A 20,075-nucleotide genomic window follows, 5' to 3' on the forward strand; every position below is an offset into this window, starting at 1 on the left:
TGTGATTCGAAGCGTTGAAATTTGCAAAGGGAACAAAAGGATTACACAAAAATGGAGACAGTTATGGCAGGTTGTTGTGCGCAGGTGCAGTGTACCTTCAGTCATTTCAACCAATCGCGTGACAGTATTTGCTGAAATGTTGAGGTTAACTTTGGAAAATGGCATGCATATGGTTCCAATTTGCATGCTTTTAATCAATGATATCTCACATCAATCATGTACATTGCACCTTGTGTGGAGAGAAAGAAGATGAGCCGAATTCTGGTGTTCAACAATGCAGTGCAATATTTGAGATCATGCAAAATGTATCCACTTTACAGGAATTTACAGCATGTTGTCTATAAAAGACTGGATGGGAGGTACACAATGACATTCAACTGAAGGAGCTAAAATGTTTCATCAGTGCTACAGCAATTTGACAGAAAAAAAGACAAAAAGGTGCTCTGTTCTAGGTGTTAAAGTATTGTTTTAGTCTGCTTAACACGGAAAGTCTGTGACTGAACACATCTTGGGGAAGAAGGGGTGCTTTTTAATACCAATGTCGTCTTCTGATGGAAAGAGGAAATGAAGAAGGGATTCACAATACAGCTAAATGCAGAGGACAGGCAGAGGCCACGCCACACCACACAGCAGCAGATGATCATTAGCTACACAATGGGGGGGACGACAAAGATCTGATAAATGCAGAATGTAGAGCCAGCCTCCATACTATGGAACAGGGAAATAAGAACAGAAATAAAAGCACAATGAAATCACTGACGCCACTATTATGAAATTAATGTTACACTGTAGCTGTGTCATTTTTATTTATTTAAACTGTGGCCGCAAACTCCTGTCTTTTTGCAGTCCGGCAGCTGCAAACGAACAGCTGCTGAATTGCCAAACAGCAAATTAATGCAATGATGATACGTTAATGTCGTAGGAGTCCATGCTCCGAAGTAATTTATCGATTAGTGCGTCGGCCAATCGGCATTAGAGAATGGTTATTACTGAAAGCACGGTGGAAAAACGGCGAGCGCTAGCAGAAGGTGATCTTCAAATGACATCATCCATGCACAGATAGGTTAGCTGACTGGCTGGAAGGCTGCGTCTATTTTGCGGTATTTTACAGCGCAAATGGACGGTAGCGTCTAAGGCACAAGAGCACTGCATCGAAATGTCACGGAATTTAAAATCGCACACGGAGATTGAGTATCTATTGAATTGTGCGTAGAAACGCTATTGTCGAAATGAGGCCGTGTTTTCGACCAGTCATCTCGGCCCGCATGTCTCATGCATATGGAATCCTTTGTGGAAAATGTTTCCGTTCCAAGACATAGTCCGAGCCAACGAGCCAGTTAGCTTATTTTTTAGCAAGACAAAATATTCTTTATTCGGCAAAACTACAGACGCGATCAATACTTTTCGGTTCGTCCGGATAATTCTGCGTTTAATACAATTTAAATCACGTTACATAAACGACACTTTCGCGAATAATTTGACCATTAATTGTAAGCTGGCTAACGGAAGCTAACACGGCGGCTAATATCGAGCTAGCTAGCCGACAGCTGCAGTGAGTATTAAGATAAATAGGGCACACGTTTCGGATCGGTATGAATATTAAAAGCGTACCTCTGTTTCTTACTGAGCCGAATACAGGAAGAACCAGATATCCGACATGCACTAAGACCATCCTGCGATCCTTATCTTATGATTCCGCTGGGTTATTTGGAGAGATATAGCAGTAGCAGCCCATGGGGATCTACATTCAGGCGGCTGGCTGTTGCTCGCTGGCTAGTGGCTAGCATCACAGGCAAACTGAACGGAGCGACTGTCTGGCTCGCTCGGTTGTCGTTGACAAAAGCAGACGTGTCGTTTCATGTCCGGAGCAAAAGAGGGCGCTGTTGCAGCGCTCCATAGCAGAGCGGGCGGTGGATGACATGGAACTAGAACAAAACCTTCCAATCAACACCCTTGTTATTCCTTTGATGCAGAGGTTGTTTGAATATATATTTTTTTTTTATATATAAACAAGTGCATTCGAAAAGTTAACAGCGTTTAAAGTAAAATTACAAATATTACCTATTGCAAAAAAAGGTAAACTTTGGGTGCTTTAAGTATGTTTTGCTGTGTTTTTGTGTTGTATGTTCTTACTATTGGGTCTAGAGCCTGTAATAAAGTTTATATATATATATTTTTTTTTTTACTAAAACATACTTTACTTTTAGACTTAAAAGGCATGAGCTTTTTATCCAAGTATTTTATAGAGTACTTCTACACTTGCAATTTAAACAATTAGCAGTTTTCGTTTGAAATTTGTGAAAAGGGGCTTCCTACATTTCGTGGCTTAATTAAAAATCGAACACATATAATAGGAAATAAATTCTGAAAAAGCTTTTCCCAAGATGTCGTGGAGAAAATATTGCAGTCTGTATCCGAGCCTTGACGACAGGGGGCAGCACTGAGCAGCAAAGCAAGAAAGGCAGCGTCAGCGGAGATAAGTAGAAGAAGAATTCATTCAGCCATTACGTTGTCACCCATAAGCAGCAGGTCGAAGCCGCCAGTGGTCGAAGACAGGTCATTAGCAACCGAAGAGAATGTTATCCGTGAGAGTTGCCGCAACTTTGGTCAGAACCCTACCTAGAAGGGCTGGGTTTGTAAGTATTCATTAAAATATTCCGAGTGTTGCTGCGAGTTGCTTTAATGTCGCCGAGCCGTATGGGTGTGAAGGGTAACGTTAGCGGGGCCGCTAGCTAGCTTGTTAGCGACTTAATCTCTGCGTCATTCCTGTCCTCGGTGATTGTTCGACTTCTTAAATTAGAAGCGGATGTTTTTGAATTAGTCTTTACGGTATATCTTTCTGCACTATGTATAATTTCAATTTAGTACGCAAGCTAAAATGCTAATGGCTCATTCAGCCACGCTTTGAAGGTCAGAAAGCCTGACGGCGCATGTCGGCTCCTGCGCAGCGTCGTGTTAGATTCGCATTTAGAGTGCGCATTGTCGGCTGTAGTTTCAGTGTATTTAGTGTAGTTTTAAAATCAACGTACTGTCTTAATTGTCTCAATAATTCAGGTGTCCAAGGCTCTGCCGGCCGCCTTCGTTGGGGTCAGCCACCTTCATACACACCGACCATGGCTGCAGAAGACGGGTGAGAGTTTAATTAAAAACACGATACGAGTCTCGCCCTCCACACCAGGGGTTAGCGCCCAAAGGTGGTTGAAGGTTATTGGTGTTATGCTCTGTTATAGTGACAATGTATGGATTTAATGTTTCCATTCATGGCCATCATGCAGATTTTAGTTGAAGGAAACTATCATTGTTATTTAGGCTGTATCTCATTATTGCAAACTATTTTGTATAATCATTATATTATTACCAACATAAATTGCATATTAAGTTTACAGTTCTCATATCTGGAACTTCTTGATTGATCTTGCTTTCAAAATTGTGCAACATTTCTAAAGAACTGAAATGCTTTAATGTTGCATGATTTTAAAACGATTGTGTTTATCTAACAGGCACAGCGGAGGTGTCCTCAATCTTGGAGGAGAAGATCTTGGGCGCTGACACCGCTGCAGACCTGGAGGAGACGGGTCGTGTTCTGTCCATTGGTGATGGTATTGCCAGGGTGTACGGGCTGAGAAATGTCCAGGCAGAAGAGATGGTGGAATTCTCTTCTGGACTGAAGGTAGGAAAGAGTCGTATGCAAAATGTACTTGTTTTTCTCCTCAGAGCCGATGCTGATTTAAAGCTCCTGAAAACAAATCTATTGATGTTTTTTCCAGAAACCTTAGACTCTCAGTATCTTTTCCTTAAGGTGGAACTCATTCCCTTCATTGTCCAGTTGACAGTTGCTCTTAATTTAATCATCTGGAATCTTTCCTGCAGGGCATGTCTCTGAATTTGGAGCCGGACAATGTCGGGGTGGTGGTGTTCGGTAATGACAAGCTGATTAAGGAAGGTGACATTGTGAAGAGGACTGGTGCCATCGTGGATGTCCCTGTTGGCCAGGAGCTGCTCGGCCGCGTCGTGGATGCGTTGGGAAATGCCATTGATGGAAAGGTGACTTATGTTAAAGTGGAAAATCGGCTTGCAGTGGATGAAATTTAAACGGTGTTAGCATTGAGAACATTAAATTATATCTACTGGTTATAATTACAAGTACAATGATGGAGTAGTCGCTTGATAAATTTAAATGGCTCGATGAACACACTTCCTGCTGTTGCCTCAGGGTCCACTGGGCTCCAAAATCCGCAGGCGTGTCGGTCTGAAAGCCCCTGGAATCATCCCCCGTATCTCTGTGAGGGAGCCCATGCAGACTGGAATCAAAGCTGTGGACAGCCTGGTTCCCATTGGCCGAGGCCAGCGAGAGCTGATCATTGGTGACAGGCAGACTGGGTAAATACTTCAATGGGTTCGTTACCATTAAGACACGGTGCCGTCGTAAGGAGCTACAGTTCGGGTGTGGCGCACCTTGAAAGCCAAGCGACAAGATGCATGCTCTCCACTGTCTCGTCTTCACCGCCTGAATGATGAAGAAAAACATCTGACAAAATGTTTTTTTACATTCTTTACTCTCTCTCTCCAGCAAAACTGCAATTGCCGTTGATACCATTATCAACCAGAAGCGTTTCAACGATGGGACTGACGAGAAGAAGAAGCTGTACTGCATCTATGTTGCCATCGGACAAAAGAGGTCCACTGTAGCTCAACTGGTGAAGAGGCTGACTGACGCCGATGCCATGAAGTACACCATTGTGGTTTCTGCTACTGCATCCGACGCAGCCCCCCTGCAGTACTTGGCCCCGTACTCGGGCTGCTCCATGGGAGAGTACTTCAGAGACAACGGCAAGCACGCCTTGATCATCTACGACGATCTGTCCAAGCAGGTGGGCGCTCGGCTTGATGTTTAAAAGTGGATCTAAATACCGAGTCGGCATTCGAGGTTGGTAAATGACTTCTCCTCGCCCCCCCCCCCCCTCCCCAGGCTGTTGCCTACCGTCAGATGTCCCTGCTGCTCCGTCGCCCCCCTGGTCGTGAGGCTTATCCTGGCGATGTGTTCTATCTGCACTCCCGTCTGCTGGAGAGAGCCGCCAAGATGAACGACAACTTTGGCGGCGGCTCCCTCACTGCCTTGCCCGTCATTGAGACTCAGGCCGGAGACGTGTCTGCCTACATCCCCACCAATGTCATCTCAATCACAGACGGACAGGTCGGCCAAACGGGCTTCACTTTTCCCATTGTTGGCTTGGCTCCTGTATTAAATCTCCATTTCGGTGCTCTTAAATTCTATCTTTTGTTTACTGCAGATCTTCTTGGAGACGGAGTTGTTCTACAAGGGTATCCGCCCAGCTATCAATGTCGGTCTGTCTGTGTCTAGAGTAGGTTCTGCTGCCCAGACCCGAGCCATGAAGCAGGTGATACTGGATTTTTATTTTCAAACTCAGACGGCAACATTTTAATTTAATTGATGTTTGGATTTGCAATTGTTCTGGAACAAAAATTCTAGGAAGTCCTGCATTTCATGAAATGGAGGTTACAAAATTCAATAATCTGCAGCATTGTAATCCCCCCCCCCCCCCCCCCCCCCCCCCACCCACGCTGTAGGTGGCTGGTACCATGAAGCTGGAGCTGGCTCAGTACCGTGAGGTGGCTGCCTTCGCTCAGTTCGGTTCTGACCTGGACGCTGCCACCCAGCAGCTCCTGAACAGGGGTGTCAGGCTAACGGAGTTGCTGAAGCAGGGGCAGTACTGTGAGTAGTTTGTTGCCCATAAAAGGCAACAAATGCTAATATTGCATTCCATGCCATTTTTAAAATGGCAAAATTGGATTATGAAACTCTGATCCCTACAGCGCCGATGGCCATTGAGGAGCAGGTAACGGTCATCTATGCTGGTGTCAGAGGTCACTTGGACAAAATGGAGCCCAGCAAGATCACAAAGTTTGAGAAGGCATTCCTGCAGCACGTCCTCAGCCAGCAGCAGGAGCTGCTTGCTGCAATCAGGTAAGGTGTTCATTAGCAACCATGCTATCCGTTGTTAGCCCACTAGTTCTATATCGATGGGAACGTGATTTGACTTGATCTGTTCCTGCTCTTTCAGGGCTGATGGGAAGATCTCGGAGGCATCGGATGCTAAGCTGAAGCAGGTTGTTCTGAACTTCCTGTCCAGTTTTGAGTAAAGGAAAGCCCTTCTCTCGATCTTCAGTTAGCTTCCTGTCTGTGTCCCTCTATGCTTGTATGTATGAACAAACTGAAGGCCGAAACCTCCATGTACAGATTTCTCCAAATAAAATTTTACAACCTTACTGTACTGCTAATTTCGATTGTGCTCTTGGCTACGGTGAGTTTATTGCGTTTGGAGCACCCTGGCTGTGAAAAGATGGTGCTAAGCCTTCTGAGGAGAACAAGATGACGTCATTGTGGTGTTGAATTTGTCAGCAGTGTTTCAGTGTTCCAAAATTTCTGGTTAAAATATATTCCAATTCTCACACTCGTCATGGTTTGTCTCTGCTGTGCTGTAATGAGTTGAGCATACGCTAACAGGTTGAACTGATGGGGTGGAATGTTTGATCATAATAAATTCAATGGTGACATCAAGTCTGCGTATTCTGTCTCAAGGCTGTGCCCCTAATCTTGCTTTTGATATCAATAGGCATGCAGTTTAGGCAACGCATCAACAGCATTTGAATGCAACATGAAGTGTTTTTTAACCAACCACAAAATGCAATTCAGAATCTTTTACTTCTGCAGACAAATAATTTGTAGGCTTTGAGTAAGTATGAATAAATTGACGAGTCAGTAATTGGAGCTCTTTCTTAGCATGGTGCTAAGGTTAATTGTTTATGCTTAATCGCCCATAGCTGTGAGTGTTTGTGTAAATTCAGTTCACACTACGTGTGGTCGTGTGATGAACTGGTGACTTTCCAGGGTGTAACCCTGCCTCGCTTGTTGACTGCTGGGATATACTCCAGCACAACCTGTGACCCGGTAACTGACAAAGCAGTTCAGAGAATGAATGAATGCTAATTCCAATTCATGGTAATTTCATATCTTAATAAAAAAATAAAGTTCTTAAAATTAAAATATTCAACCAGGACATAGGAGATGCCAAAGGAACAACATGTAACCCTGGAAACAGAAAAAAAAAAAAAAGGACAAAAGTCCCTATAAATACAAAACTTTGTCACTTTAACTACTTGGTTGTTGTGCAAAGAAAGTTAAGTAAAAAAGAAAAAAAATCTTTATTTTAGATTTATTTCTGTCTCACTTGAGTCAGAACAATTTTCCAAGATTCCTTAAATGGGATGTCCAGGAAAAGTAATGCTCGAAATCCCTAGTTTCTGCAGTACCATCACTGTCTGGCAATACGAAGTGAGACATGTGAGAGTGATTATAGCTGCATTCAATAAGCACTATTGTCAAGGTTAGTGTGACAACGGGATCTCTGTGGAGCAACAGACAGCACGACTGGTCACATTTAGACGTGCGGAGGGCTGGAGAAGTGACTCGAGCCAGATGAGCAGTTTGTCAATGCCCAAAAGGTCTTGGGGGTCATGATCCAACATGCAGGCATCACACCTCCTATTTGCATTTCTCTTTGCATGTGAAAGTGTGAAGTCTTGTGTTCTCCCTTGCATAACTTACAATCTGAGGTCTTGGACCAGAATCTTTAAAACAGCTTTCTATATTTGTCCTTAGATAACATGAGCACTTACCCTATTTGTCTTCAGAATCAAATTTAATCAATTGGGTCAATTCCCAATTAATCAGAGGGAATTTCTTAAACTTCGTTCATTCATTTCCTTGGCTGCTTTATCTAATTTACGGGCCATGGGGGTGTGTTCCATCAGCCTTTCTTGTACAGACCAAGCAGACAGAAATGACCTGCAGGACACTTTGGTGAGGGCGTTGTGAAGCTTCTGCATTAAATAAAGAACTTTGCACAAAAGATTTTAAAAAAGGGAAAATCAATGTATTTTATTTTTCTTACATGAAGTCACACCCGAGCAGGGCCATAACAGTCGGTATCAGCAATACTAAGGCAAAATTCAGCGTTAAATACATGAATTCATAGTTCAGTCTTCATTTTAAGTTTGAAAGTCAGTCCAGGTTTTCCTATTCGGAAGAGCCAGGCTCTCTACAAGCCTGCTTGCAGCACACACAGAGACACACATTATATTCTGGGCAAAAGGAATTTCATTCATTCACCATGGCACCACTGCACCAATATGCATAAGAAAGCACATTTTATTCAAGCTGTCGAATAAAACAAACAAACCTGTAAAGCTGCCGCTATATAACTCAGTAGAGCGAGGCGGTCTGCAATGCACATTTCTTTCTGTACTGAAGTCAAGCAAACGCATCAAAGGTCTGCAGCAGTGGCTCCATTTCGTGAAAACTGTCATGAAGAAATGTAGAGAAACAGCCAAACGTCGTGTCAAAGACTTGGAGTTCAGTAGAGGCCTCGTGCAGGGACCTCCGATTCAGTCAGTGCTGCCATAGTGGTTTCCATTGGAAGGGCTTTCCTGTAAACTGGTGTGTGAGGCCTGTTCTTCCTGAGAGACCACTCGGCCCACCGGCTGTTTAAAGAAACTGGTCGCACAGACCACCTGTAGAAACAGGAAACGCTTCGATGGAATTGGATGGTCTGTAGGCTATTCTATATAAATAAATAAGAAGTCATGGCTTTCATGGTGTAAACAACGTAAAAACGTCACGAGGGGGTAACAAAAGTAATAAACTTTCATTTTTTAATCATTCACATGCCTTCGAAATGTGATTTATAAATAGGTTCACATGACTTTCTCAAGTTCTACATCATAAAAAAAAAACCACACACATGAGGTCTTGCTTTGCCATGATCCAAATGATGATAGATGAGACTTACTGTGAGGATGGCCACTGAACCCCCAACAAGAAGACCCACAAGCACATCACTCCAGTGATGTTTGTAGTCAGACACCCGGGTCAGGCCCACATACACAGCAGTCGCAACTAAGAAGAACTGGATGGTCGGACGCAGCAGCCGGGCCCAATCAAAACTGAGTCTGGCTTGGATGTAAAGCTGCAGTGGAAAAATGAGCCGCATTAGAATGTCACAGACAGACAATGACCTTTATACAATCAGCAGGTTTCGAAAGGCACCACTCAACACTTCGTCTGCTTGGTTTTACATCTATATGTAGGGCAGGTTATGTCAACAACTTATGTTTGGTCCAGCTTGATTGATATTTGTCAATAGTCTTAAATACTACATGTCTAGAGAAAAGGACACGTTGCCTTTTTACAATTAAAGAGCCGTCTAAGCAGGCAACAAGACAAGGGTTGCCCTACTACCGTGTTGGAGGGGCAGTCCACCAAAAAAAGTCACTAACCTCTAGCACTCATGTAAAAGTCCAGTTTTGTCTTTGAATATATCCTGAGGATAAAATATGTACTTACTACTAGGAACAGCATGCAGTACATAGAGAAGGCTGCGTGACCGGAGAAGAACGACAGTCTGCAAAACACAAATAAAGAGAAAGAGATCGAAAATAGAGCAGTGTGAGATTAACACAGGCAATAATCATAATCAGGATCTATCACTTCAATTGAACCATACTGATGCACGCTATCGCTAAATAAATCAATAGCTGAAGGGTTACTCAAAAACATGTTACATGTCACACATGTACAATGTGTGACTTTGGGCAACTGGTGTCATCACAGAGAAAACATGATTGATCTCATGATATAAGGTATGAGATGCGACCTAAAATAGTTCAACAACATCTAAATGCATTACTAACATTAACAGATAAGGGCTTCTAATAAACCTAAATCTAAGTCCAGTTGACTTTCTTCGACTCGGGGGTTTAAACCAACCAGGTTACCTTGTCCTCCCAAGCTACGTACCGGTACTGTAAACGTCCTGCAAGTAACGTCTTCATTTAATTCGCTCATGATCATCACCTGGCCTCTTCCACGAGGAACTTGTCTCCGGTGCACGTGAAGTTCTCGACGTATCCACCAGTTTTGCAGCTGATGCGATCCCACGCCGGTTTGCACACGGCCAAGAAGTGCGGCCGCAGACGGCCGACGGAGTACTTGGCTATGTCTGTCAGAGACTGGTTAGCAGCAGCTCCAAACAGATAGCTGCCGACAGCTTTGTAGACGCACGCCGCGTACTTGGTCCCAAAAGACTGGTTCTTGATGCGAGACAAGTAAATAGAAAGGCACTCCCCACAGATGAGCTGCAACACAACACAATTCTTTAGTCGCACACCAGATGTCCAACAACAAGGCAATAAGAGTTTCTTTCAGCATTGACATTTGGGAGAGATTTTAAGAGTTATCGTACCAGAATCAAAGAAAAGGGGATCATGACTCCTCCCAGCAGCTGGTAGGATATGGTGTCGTCTTTGAGAGGGTATCTGATCGACTCGTCATTACAGAAGAAGCCCCGGCGGAAAGGGCTGTGTTGGGGGGTGAGGATAAAAAATGGAAGTCCAACTGTTAAAAAAAAGTAAAAAAAAGAAAAGGTGGATGATGGAAATTAATGTTTGGCAGTCATCAGTAAAATCTAAACATATGTCAGGTGTACAAGTAGCTGCCAAATCTTCTTATTGTGACCCAGAAGTTCAACAAGTCTCCAGTTTTATTACACAATCATAATGATAAGTTTCGTTTAGACACGGGACCCGTGTCAAATCGAGGTTATAAAGCCCTTAAAGGGAAGCTGGCGATTTAACTGCTTGCATGTAGCTAAAAGGAAAGTTGACTTTGTCTCCGGGTCAAATTCTACGATCACTGAGTGAAATGCTTCAGACCTTTGAGGTATGAATGAACTCAGTCTGACCTGACAAAGACTGAAGTCAGAAAGTCAGCGACAAAAGGAATTCAGAGCAAATCAGCGATGCTTCGGTTACATGAGGTCCAGACAAAAACCCGCTGAGCTCTGAAGGCCTGTTACAGAGATCCATTCCGCTGTAACAGTGTTGTGAACATCATCAAAACAGGACACGTCTGTACTTCAACGAAAAAGCATCAACAGCAGAAGGGAGAGGAGCAAGGCCCGAGGGAATTATGATCATGTTGGACCAGCAGCTAATATTTATTTTTAGATTTTTGTTTGTTTATTCTTGCTTTTTCTTTTGCAGTCATGCGCTCTAATTATCTGCAATTCAAATGACAGTTTGCTGCAGTTTCAGGTTCATGATTGTGATACTCAATGCTACAGCATGCAGTTGCTGTTTTTCCTGGGATGCTTTGCGGGTATTACTGTTTATTACCTGCAGGAATGCTTTCAAATCCTCTTTATGATGCAAAAGTGTTGCAGAGAACATTATCAAACATCTTCCACTGACATATGGTGAAAGAAAAAACACAGAACTTTGAAGTCAATCGTTTTGGAAACCAGGTTCAGACGCTTCACACAATGTGAGACAGCGAATTAAGCGCTTGGAAAGTGATATAACATCATAATAGATCAATTATAACATATATAATAGATAACTAATGGAGTGTGCCTCAATAGAGGGGGCACAATAGCTAATTTTATTTTATCAGGATTCCTTGGGTTTTGTTTAGTTTATTAACAACAATTCTATTTATCTTTAAAAGCCTGACCATGGCAGGGATAGAATGATAAAGTCCTACATCTATATCTGATCTTGTCTCTAGCGTTTGTCTGTCCAAAAACACACATGAAGACTTTCTGATACAAATAATGATACTTAATTAGTGATTAAGCACAGAAGACAAATTGGTGGGATATTTCCATGACAACAAGGAACCAGTTTCATTTGCAAATATAATTATTTGCAGAGTTGTGGAATGATATCACCATTATATGCTAGAGTAAAAGTACACTTTGCATTTCAATTATAATGTTATCTAAAATTCAATCTAATATTTCCAGCTGGAGGTTAAACATCAAAACAGCATATGAAGCAATGAAAGTCGGCTTCATCACAACAAACTGAAACGAACACAACATTAATAAATAATAATCTGCTAAGTCAATGTTTTCTTTTAAAATCACCTTTGAATATGTATTTATATTTTTTCATTTTCTTATACCTAAACTGTTTTTAATTCAAATTTAATCCTCCATTTTTATTACTAAACAGCTCTTTTTAATCCATTTTTCTTTCTACAATTTTTCTTGTATTCCTTTTAACAGCTTATTTATTTATACATAACTGTATATTATCTTTGTGTTCATGTATGTAAACCTCTTTGTGGCACAGTGTTGATAAATGGAGTTAGTATTGTTCTTCATCACATTTTACTAATACCGGTACCTTTTTTTTTTTTGTTTGACTTTCAAAAAACACAGAAACTCTCTGTCTACCTTTGTTTGTACAGGAATTCTCTGTTTGCAAGGCAGAAGGCAGAAGACTAGCAATGAAGTTTGCCAAGAGAAGACTTAATGATGGGCTCGGTGCGGAGTCAGCAGCTCATCCAGCCGCAGAGACGCTGACGAATCAAAGGGAGTCGGTCCAGATCAGCGGATGACGCAGAGCTCCGGGGGGGGGGGAAACCCCTCCCTGTCTGGATATTTTACCTTCTTCTTGGAGGTTTCTGCACTTTGATTACATTCCAAACACTGAGCAAAAAAAAAATATGCAGCGTTGCTTGGAAAAGGAGACACAAGAGTGTGAGGGTCTGGGTTAAATTCTAACCCCCCCCCCCCCCCCCCCCCAATAATATTAAATGACTTGGACACGGGAGCAGCGCTGCAGAATTCATTCATCTGAAGTTATTGATGAGGTATTAACTTGATAGAATAAATGATATTGTTCTAACAGCCTGGTTTGTACGTACCGAGGACGAGACAGGCGACATCCAGCAGGATGAGCGGCACCGCTGCGCCCTCCAACATGGTGCGTCCTCTTCTTGTGGACTCTTTATTCAATAATAAATGTCCGGTGGTCTCTTCTACAGGCGAGACGAGGCGCGTCTCGTTACACAAGTGTGAAACACACCGGCGTCATTGTGCTGTCGCGGAATACCGGGGAGGTGAAATAAAAACTACCGGATGGGGTGTTACAATGTTTCAAATTGAGATCCTAACCTACGGATGGAAAACACTGAAGATAAATCTAATCTAGCGCGGGGAGCCGCTCGCCGATCATCACTCAGCGGGATTCCTCTGCTCGTAATGCCGGCCTGTCCTGTCCTCTGTGCGGATACTGCTGATGAGGGACAGCCGCCGGAGTCGCGATTAAAGGTGCCTTCAGGAGCATCCAGGAAAGAAACAAGCCAAGACCTGCTGCTTTCTGCGTTTCCGCACCTAAATGCCAAGCGATTGAGAAGATTCTCAGATTTTCTAGGTATAAATTAAAGATATCTGTCCAAGTAAAAGATCATTTCAGACTAATGCATATATTGAATAAGGATTGCTTTGGTGGGTTTTTGATTAATGTGCTGCTCGTGAACTCCTTAGGGAACGCTGCAGTGTTGGTTAGTTAGTTAATTAGCTGGTTAGTTGGTTGGTTAGGGTTAGGTTAAAAAAGATAAATAAAACAAACTGTTTGATTCTACCACGACTGCAATCGGTGTTGCTCTGTTATCGCTTTGTTCAATTGTATTTAAATTCAAAGTATACCACCTTATGTTAATTCTCTTACTGGTTTATATGCATACAAAAAAATATTTATTTTTTTATTGTGTCATCCAATGGTGTTATTGATAGCAGTTTATTGTCCAGTCTTCTGTGAGAAGCTGTCCTCACCAGCTAAATGATATTCTTAATGTTTGTGAACCACTTTGTTGCTTTTCAATAAATTGTTTTTAAATTTCCGAGGTGCATTCAATGCAGCACGGGCCGGGGCAGTGCTCGGAGTTCCGGCCCTATCGCGTGCCTGTTTCGACACGACGACAGACGTCGGCCGACGCAGACAGGCTCCTCCCCTCACGGTGTGTTTCTGCAGAGCTAGAAGGGTTAGACCTGGGGGTGGCACTCACCCCTGCACCCTAGATTACTGCCCTTTAAAATAAAATAAAATAGACCCCATCTTTTCTAATTCATGCTGCCTGATTGATTAAAAATGTTTGTCCTGAAATAAGTGCTTTCATCATTAAACACCAAATGGATCACAGAACCAAAAATTGACATTTTTAACCAAAATAGATAATCGAGAAAACGTTGTATTATCTCGCAAAGAAGTCTGTTTGATTCATAAATGTACACAACAATGTACACATCCACATACTTTGACAAGCTGCATTATGTAGTAGGTACATTTGCATATAGTTTGCTTAGTGTCATGAGCACGTTAAAATTGCAATGTGTAATCTGTATGAGAACAACATTCTGCTGCATTTGACATCTGTGAGACACAATCATGGAAACGTCAGACACCCCCCAGTGCAAGAATCAAATGCACCTGAATCAAACGCACTAATCAAACCCAAAACGTATTACTTAAGTAAAATTAAGTCCCTGAATCATTGACAGTGCAGTACACAAATGTACCTTATAACAGCGGCCATTAAAATCATAGCACACATATTCTCTCAATCTTCATCCCAGATTAAACCCTGTTTGCATATTCCTCAATTCTTGAGCTGTTTGGAGTTCAGATGAAGTTCAATCTCTCGCTTGAAGAACATTTCCGCCAGCTGGGAATGCGAGGCTTCACTCATGGCTTTCGTCTGCATGCACATCTGGTACTTGTCTTGAGAGAGTTCGCCTACGCAGCTCTTCTCATGCCACAAGTGGAAAAGACCACGAGATGGAGCCCGAATTACCATCAGTTTACTGTGAAGGTACTTCCTGTACAGGAGCACGTCTTCCAGCCCCCAGCCTTTGATGCTGCGGTCAAAACCACCTGCCAGGAAAGCAGTTGAACAAATGCAGAAAGACAGTAGCAGAAGGAGCACATTTAACTTCAGCCTTCCCCCCCATGACAACATTATTATTGTGAAATTCATTAGAATGTCATTTTTAATTGAAAACTCTACTTTTTTTTTTTTTTTAATAATTGTATATGTCAGGTAAAACATATTGATTAAAAATGATAAGAAAATGTCATATAGTTATTAATTAATAACTGTTTTTACCAATCGCTGCTGGATGGCAGAGGTAGTATACGTGGACTCGGCAAACTAAATATACCTTTAAGTCGGAATGATAAAAAAGACGCATCTTATGTCTCACTACTATTATTGGCTTTAATAAAAACTTTATTAAATTGCATTTGTTTAATAAAAATGCTCAGAATCCTGTGCTTCAAAGAATTCATTGCCAAATACTGCACAGTTCGTGTAAATTATGATGTGGAAAACAAAGCGTGGACTTGGGAAGTTAGTAATGACAAGATCTTCCATTACCTATGTTGATGAAATCAGACCGGTACTGGCACGTCATACCAAACCCAAAGTCTCTCCAGAATCCGGTTTCCTTCCTCATGACCTGGGACATAAAGGGGCAGCAGGAAATTAGTTATTTCATCATGACAACATTTTCTAAAGTAAATGTAAGCTGTTTGTTACCAGTTGTTGTTCAACAGGGGGTAAATGTGTGTAGTTATGGTAGATGATAGCTGGGTTGTACTGGCTGAAGAGTACTGGATAGTACACCCTCTTACCTAGAGAGAAAAAAACAATTTAAAACAATCATTCTGAAAAGACAAAAACAACAACAACATGTGTCATGACATGTGTCATGCACACATCTTTTTCTTCTTTTTTGTTTGTTTTTGTTTACATGAAATTTTCTTTAAAAGATGGATCCCAGCATATCCTAGAAAAGTGATAGCATTTTGGTGATGATCTGGATCAGGAGCTGTGCCAGAGCCAGATTATGATCCAGATCTGGGTCTAACTGGCATAGCACTGGAACATCTGGAGTTTTCAGTGCCTCTGTGTTTTTATTTTGATTGGCTTATTATTTTATTAATAGGCCAATCATGTTGGGATAATGTTATAAATACACTAAATCATTCAGAATTCACATTTGTACAGCGATTCACCTCAACATTTAATCTGATAACCCCAACCCTTTTTGAGATAGCTTGTAGAGAGACAAAAATATGTGCAGGAGGTTGATGTAATTGACTTGTAAATACTTGCTGTCGCTTGTTCGAGTTCTGAATCCGGATTGAATCACGTCTCTATTGTGTAAATGTTGCATGATGCAAAAATCCCCCCCTTGTAAACGGCTCCGTGAAGCAATCCAGCCCCTCACCGGGCTCTGCACTGAGTCGACAGGAAGTTAAGAAGTCAGCGGTGAAGTGGATGTCAACATCACAGAAGAAGAGTAAGACATTTTGGCTCCGCCTCCAAGCCCTGGCACCAACTTCTAAGCCCCGCCCTCGAGAGAACTCCTCATTCAGATGGATCAAAGTGAAGCTTCTGAACTGGGTTTCTCTGAGGGAGGAATGGAAGAAGAAGACAGAGACTTTGTTCATTTTCTTGACAAAATGGGAGGGAGTGTATACTAACTGGGGCAACAATTAATTTGTCTGATCTTTTACTTTACATATTTTCTGGTTAGGGTGACCTTGAAAGGGAATATCATCAAAGAGAAATTTACAGGAATCACTAGATCTGGCCAAATGAAGGAATGCTAGGAATTATTCTTTTTCATTTGTGTTACCAAGACAAAACATTAGACTCTTTAACACAATAATATGGGAGTCTGGGCCTGTGTCAGTGATCAGAGCTGGACTGGGTTGTCTAAAATCTAAATCTAAACGTTATTGTCAGTGACTATTACTGAAAAGTGGTATTTTACTTTCAATGTAACAGGTGTTCAGCTGAAAGCTGTTTTTACCTGGTGGTTTGGTCGAGCGTGGCTTTCACCTGATCGATCTGATCTTGACCAAAGTAGACGACAGTTAAATGAACATTGCTGTCCTGCCGGATGCACACTTCCCTGAATAAAAGAAAACACAGCATGATAAAATGAAACCCCTCTGCATTACTTTCACAAGAAAATCACTATTAATGAATTGCCTTTTCTTGAATGAGGACAGCGAGTCATATATTTTCACCAAGCAAAATTTTAAAACAACAATTCAACTCAGCCCTTCCAAATGTCATACGATACCTGAAGTTGTCGATGAACCTCCTGAACGTGTCGATCCTCTTAGAAAGAGGCACGATGAGATTGATGAGGATGCGGCGAACGTCCACAGTCTCGCTCTTCACCTTCACTATGGGGCCGAACGGCCTGAACAGCACCAGCTGGGTGAAGTCTCGAGAGTTGTCGCCTTTGAACATCAGCTGGTAAACCGTTCCTCTGCCCCGCTCCGTGCGCATTAAACCTGGAGAATGACTTCACACTCTGATATAGAATTATACCCAGAAACTTCTTCCTGTGACATAATAAGATTTACATGTCTTATTTTTACTGAATCACTTCTGACATCCTGTCAGGGTAAATGGGAAGAATATGCATTATTGAACTGACGTTGCTCTCACCCTCGATAAAGTCTGAAGGGGCGTAAGTGTGTTTCAGCCGGCTGCCGTCTACGTGCTGTCGAGGTCCATTCAGGACGTGCAGCGCTGTTTCCACCGTCCCTGTCAGCTCGCTCCTGCGGTCTTGCCTCACGGGCCTCTCCGCTGGGTGCCTGGTCAGTCCCGTCTCCAGCTGGTAGATCCTGACGATACAGGGAAATACAAACGGCATCTCAAGGAGGGGACACTGCTGCTCTTGGAGGCTCTGGTGGGTACCTTTGCGGCCACTCACTTCTGCAGGGTGAAGCTGTCAAAAGGGATCACTGCATATTCACTGGGCAGATTGACCCCTGAGTTCACCTCCGCCTTATTCAGCTGGGAGCGGAAGAACTCCTGGAGGAAATTATTTAACTCTTAGCAGTCATTATGCATCAATAAGCTCATCATCATCTTCTCATATAGTGTGATACGTTTTCCTACCTTCAGATCAGCCTGTATTGGGGCTTTCTGCAGACTCTCCAGACCCAGAGGCAGAACTCCTTCAGATTTAGCTTTTTCCAGGGACTCCTGAAGCTGCTGTGTCCTGTCCTGGAGAGTCTCTTTCAGCTGCGCTATCTGCCTCATCAGACTGTTGATGTAATGTCTATGAGAGTCCTCCCTCTCCTGCAATAAGGCCATGTATCCCTCCTTACTGGTGACCCCTCCAGACCACAGAAGAGAGTGCTGGCTGCTGCGTGGTGCAGGTTTACAGGCCAGGAGGTAGAACAGGGACAGACAGCAGCAGAGGCCGAGCACAATGAGGCCGACATGGATCAGCAGGGCTAAGAGCCACCGTTTTAACATGGCGGATTGTCCTTTGTTAAAATCTCGAGTTGACTTTGGTCAGAAATATGAGCAAATCATACTTCCTTAAACTGTGAATTCATGTATGGCTTTCAAATGAGTCGTCCTTACATCGTCCTTTTCTGATCCATCCTCAGGTAGTATCTTCCTCAGAGGTCCAGAGATTAATGTCTCTTAGATGTGAGCTCCTCACCAGAGCATTGCATCTCCCTACGATGACAACAATATACAGATCTCAAGTACCGGTAGTTATTCTGAAACTTTCAGGCTTGTGACATTGTCCAAATGATATTGAGGACTTTTAATTACAGATTGTAAACATGACATGTGGGCAGTTCCAAGAGATCATTTACCGGTAATGTTTCTGATATTTTTTAAGAGTATTGTATTCACTTGGTTTTTCAGACTCTTTAAAAAAACACATTAAACTAACATTTCTCAGCTAGAGAAATAAGATACTAGCGTGGCCCCAAAAAAAAAACAAATAACAACAACAACAGTCAATCTAGCAATCTGGATTTGAGTAGATTTTGATGCCTGGATCGGTAACCATTATTATTAATAATTTTTTTAACCGGCCAAATGTCCATCTAACACTTTCAAACTAACTGTTCGCACAGAGAAAGATCTGATATTTAGACATTTGGATCAGATGGTGTTTATTTTGCACCTGAACAGCAGCAACGCATCCAGGATCAGGCTAATCTTTTTAGTTTCAGCCTCCATATGAACCACGGAGGCCCTTGAAAACAATCTTGCTAAATTTCACAAATCAAATTAAAACAGAAACAAGGAGACCAACCAACCTCGTCCGTCACGTCCTGACATGTGCATGCAGGCAGCTCGCAGCAGTGCAGTCCAGACCCTCCTCCCTTCTCGGGGCTTTGCTGGTGAAGTTTAGGTTGGCTGCTCTGGAAAGCAGCGAAGGAGAAATAACCTGACCTTGCTATTCACTCTGTGTGCCACGAAGCTGAAGGTGGGAAGTGACAGAAACAAGCAATTCTCTGTCCCTCCTCCCCGTTCGTGTGCATGTATGTGTGTGTCTTCTGTGTTTGTATGTGTGTGTTGCCATCATCAGTTTATTCACAGCACAGATGGCCCTTTATGGCTCAGGTAGAGACTGAGCTCATGAAAGACTTGCTTATGTTTCCAGCTCCACCTTAAGTGTGTGTGTGTGTGTGTGTGTGTGTGTGTGTGTGTGTGTGCATGTGTGTGAGAGTGGGTGTGTGTGGGTGTGTATGCATGTGTGTGTGTGAGGGGTGCTCCTCCATAACACAAATACAACCGAATACATTACAAAGACAAAATTATTCAATGCTTGAACTAAACACATTTCTTTTTTTAAAAATGGTCTGTAAAGACATGCCCTCTACTGAACATGAAAATTACATCTGGAAAGCGACTGGAAAGTTTTATCTACACACACCTCATCAAAATCTATATGGTACTTTCTGTACTGCAGAACCTTCAGATCAGAATGTACTGAACAAAAACGCAGCAGCACTCAGTCGCCACACGATAAGGTTGAGAAGCAGTGATGTGGAATATGGAATGATGTGGAATAATATTTTCATATCTTACTTCACCCGACGATGGCACCAGATACACAAATACCATGAAACATGAAACACTGAGCAAAACAAACAGAATTTATTAGTGTTTCAAGTTATTTACATCTGTTGCATTATAAAATATGGAATGTGGTCAGAACTGTAGTGAGCGTTCCTCTTTCTCAAAAATGCAACATGATGGACTCTTTTTCTGCCTTTTTTTTTCTTGGCACAAAAGTATCTCCTGTGTTTTTTGGCTTTTAGTTACAGTGTGGGTACAACTCGTATTTTGACAATGTGCTTTGTGAGTT

The 20,075-nt window shown here is 42.4% G+C and overlaps 3 protein-coding genes across 3 annotated transcripts; 1 reads left to right on the top strand and 2 right to left on the bottom strand.

The window, feature by feature from the left end:
• Positions 1-2,507: 2,507 nt before the first annotated feature.
• Positions 2,508-6,580, top strand: LOC137918092 (ATP synthase subunit alpha, mitochondrial-like). Its single transcript, XM_068760839.1, has 11 exons — positions 2,508-2,636; positions 3,055-3,130; positions 3,501-3,670; positions 3,871-4,044; positions 4,214-4,380; positions 4,571-4,871; positions 4,970-5,194; positions 5,292-5,399; positions 5,590-5,734; positions 5,836-5,986; positions 6,084-6,580. The coding sequence occupies exons 1-11, from the start codon at positions 2,577-2,579 to the stop codon at positions 6,160-6,162; spliced, it is 1,656 nt and encodes a 551-aa protein (XP_068616940.1). The 5' UTR covers positions 2,508-2,576; the 3' UTR covers positions 6,163-6,580.
• Positions 6,581-7,984: 1,404 nt separating this feature from the next.
• Positions 7,985-12,848, bottom strand: LOC137917940 (phospholipid phosphatase 1-like). The gene is made up of 6 exons (XM_068760676.1): positions 12,791-12,848; positions 10,323-10,474; positions 9,935-10,215; positions 9,425-9,482; positions 8,871-9,047; positions 7,985-8,592 (listed from the first exon to the last, which is right to left on the bottom strand). Exons 1-6 carry the CDS (start codon positions 12,846-12,848, stop codon positions 8,467-8,469), a joined length of 852 nt encoding a protein of 283 aa, XP_068616777.1. The 3' UTR covers positions 7,985-8,466.
• Positions 12,849-14,524: 1,676 nt separating this feature from the next.
• On the bottom strand, positions 14,525-18,214 carry LOC137917939 (chondroitin sulfate N-acetylgalactosaminyltransferase 1-like). The gene is made up of 9 exons (XM_068760675.1): positions 17,852-18,214; positions 17,664-17,764; positions 17,396-17,574; positions 17,022-17,238; positions 16,746-16,847; positions 16,158-16,339; positions 15,464-15,558; positions 15,302-15,383; positions 14,525-14,799 (listed from the first exon to the last, which is right to left on the bottom strand). Exons 1-9 carry the CDS (start codon positions 18,212-18,214, stop codon positions 14,525-14,527), a joined length of 1,596 nt encoding a protein of 531 aa, XP_068616776.1.
• Between the last annotated feature and the right edge of the window lie 1,861 nt (positions 18,215-20,075).

Source organism: Brachionichthys hirsutus, chromosome 4 (assembly GCF_040956055.1).
Source record: "Brachionichthys hirsutus isolate HB-005 chromosome 4, CSIRO-AGI_Bhir_v1, whole genome shotgun sequence".
In the NCBI taxonomy this organism is placed as follows: Eukaryota; Metazoa; Chordata; class Actinopteri; order Lophiiformes; family Brachionichthyidae; genus Brachionichthys; species Brachionichthys hirsutus.